The sequence below is a fragment of the Cyprinodon variegatus genome, unplaced genomic scaffold (assembly GCF_000732505.1).
Source record: "Cyprinodon variegatus isolate N-32 unplaced genomic scaffold, C_variegatus-1.0 Scaffold88, whole genome shotgun sequence".
NCBI lineage: Eukaryota > Metazoa > Chordata > Actinopteri > Cyprinodontiformes > Cyprinodontidae > Cyprinodon > Cyprinodon variegatus.
The window spans coordinates 132,783-134,574 of record NW_015150541.1 but is presented as its reverse complement, the minus strand read 5'-3'; the positions used below and the strand labels follow the sequence as shown (position 1 = coordinate 134,574).

At 40.0% G+C, this 1,792-nt stretch overlaps 1 protein-coding gene across 1 annotated transcript in view; it reads left to right on the top strand.

The window, feature by feature from the left end:
* Positions 1 to 1,792, top strand: part of zer1 (zyg-11 related, cell cycle regulator) — a 30,275-nt gene that overhangs the window by 13,497 nt on the left and 14,986 nt on the right. The window contains exons 4-5 of the mRNA XM_015373551.1: positions 1,323 to 1,496; positions 1,573 to 1,687. Coding sequence (XP_015229037.1) covers positions 1,323 to 1,496; positions 1,573 to 1,687 — 289 coding nt within the window. The remainder of the gene's footprint in view (positions 1 to 1,322; positions 1,497 to 1,572; positions 1,688 to 1,792) is intronic.

The following is a 1,792-nucleotide window of genomic DNA, read 5'->3' as shown; positions in this document are numbered from 1 at the left end:
TCTGAGCCAGCTCCCATGTCACAGAAGGAAGAGAGCACATCCAGTTAGTCACAGTCAGAGAAACAGGACTACACTGAAAAACAGGCCGATCTCCAACATCTATAAACAAGGGTGTTGATGGCAGCAGCACAGCTGATATTTCTCTCCAGGATGGAGTCACAGCCATAAAGGAACAGACCGGATGAAGCTGTTATGAGAAATGCTGATGAAGATTCTCAGTCATCCAGGTCATAGTCATTCCGTAAAAGTTCAAAAAACTCCACTGGACTTGGTTTCCAAGATTTTAAGACATTTCGCCTCCCCTCCAGGAAGCTTTCTCATACTATGAGAAAAAGCAGAGGAAGCAGAACATTAGAGATTGAACTAACAGATTCTACAGAGTGGGAGAATAGAGATAGAATGATGAAATGGGGGTCCCCATGTCCTCCAGCAGTCTAAGCCTATAGCAGCATAACTATAGAGATAGCTCAGGGTTACATAAAAAAGGCCATGGGATGGAGAATCAGCCTAGTGTAATTGGTGGGATTGTCATGGGAAAGTACTGCAAAAAAAAAAAAAAAGTTATTACAATAGTCTTCATGCAGAAAATTGTATCTTTATTAACCTTGAGCCATCTATTCAGGCTAGAGTTCCTTAGAGATCCTGTTATCCATCTATAGGTGAACAGAAACAGTAGTTTTAGATCAGAGGGCTGTTTGTAAAATAAAGATAACTATCATTTTGGCTTTTCTTTAGAGTTCAGTGTCAGGTTTATATGGGGATTGTTTTTGTACCATTCTAATGATTAGAGTGTGATGGAGAAAAGATCTCACAGACATTTCTTAACTCCAGTGTCATTTAAATACACTTCGATAGTTGTTTATGCTCTTCTGAAACATTCAGTTCTCTTTCTTTGCCTCCATTTTCACTTTGGAACATGTTTTAGAGTCAGATCATATTTTAACTTCATCACCTCACAGCCTGAATATGTTATAACCAAGGTTAGGCAATAATAGAAAGACATTCTTAAAGGAAAGTAGATCAACCTGTTCCTTTGGCTCCTGAATGCCTGCAGCTTGTTTCTCATCTAAAGGTTGATGTAATGCTTCATAACTTAACATTATTATCCTGGTTTTAATTAGAAACATCTGAAGGAAACTCATTTATTTCAATACTTTGTCGATTATCTGAGAAACATTTAGAATAATGATATTAAGTCATTACAACATTGTGGCCTTCAGTTAGTTTTGCATGAATTTTTAAAAAACTTCTTTGTTAGGATTAGCATCATCTCATCACATTGAAGCTCTTCTTCATGCCCCAACATGCGTGTTCTCTTTCAGACACCTAGATATATCCAGAGAGAGCAGAAGGAATACCAAGTTTAAAATGACCAAGGAGGTCCTGACCGTCATCGTTAAGCGTCTGGTCAATCTGGTGTCCTTGGACATCTCGGGTCACATCATGCTGGACAACTGCACGGTGCCCCACTTTGAGGAAGCTTTGGGCCGTCCCAGGTGAGTATCCATCTGACAGTCGAATAAATCAGATTTTTTCCCATCAGATAACAGACTTTGGTCTCTTTTTTTTCAGCACTGAACCCTGTAAAAGCAGCCTCTACCCGTTCCAGGAGCTGAAGAGGCCGCTGCAGTTTCTGGGACTCTATGATACCACACTGTGCAACGTGACTCACATCCCTGCTTATAAGGTACTGCTCAGCTGCTTTGAATAGGGCTGAAGCTTTGGCTAATGGTTGCTTTTTACAGCCGATCCTTGAATTATTGCTTCCTGGTTTCAGAAAGGATTATAATCT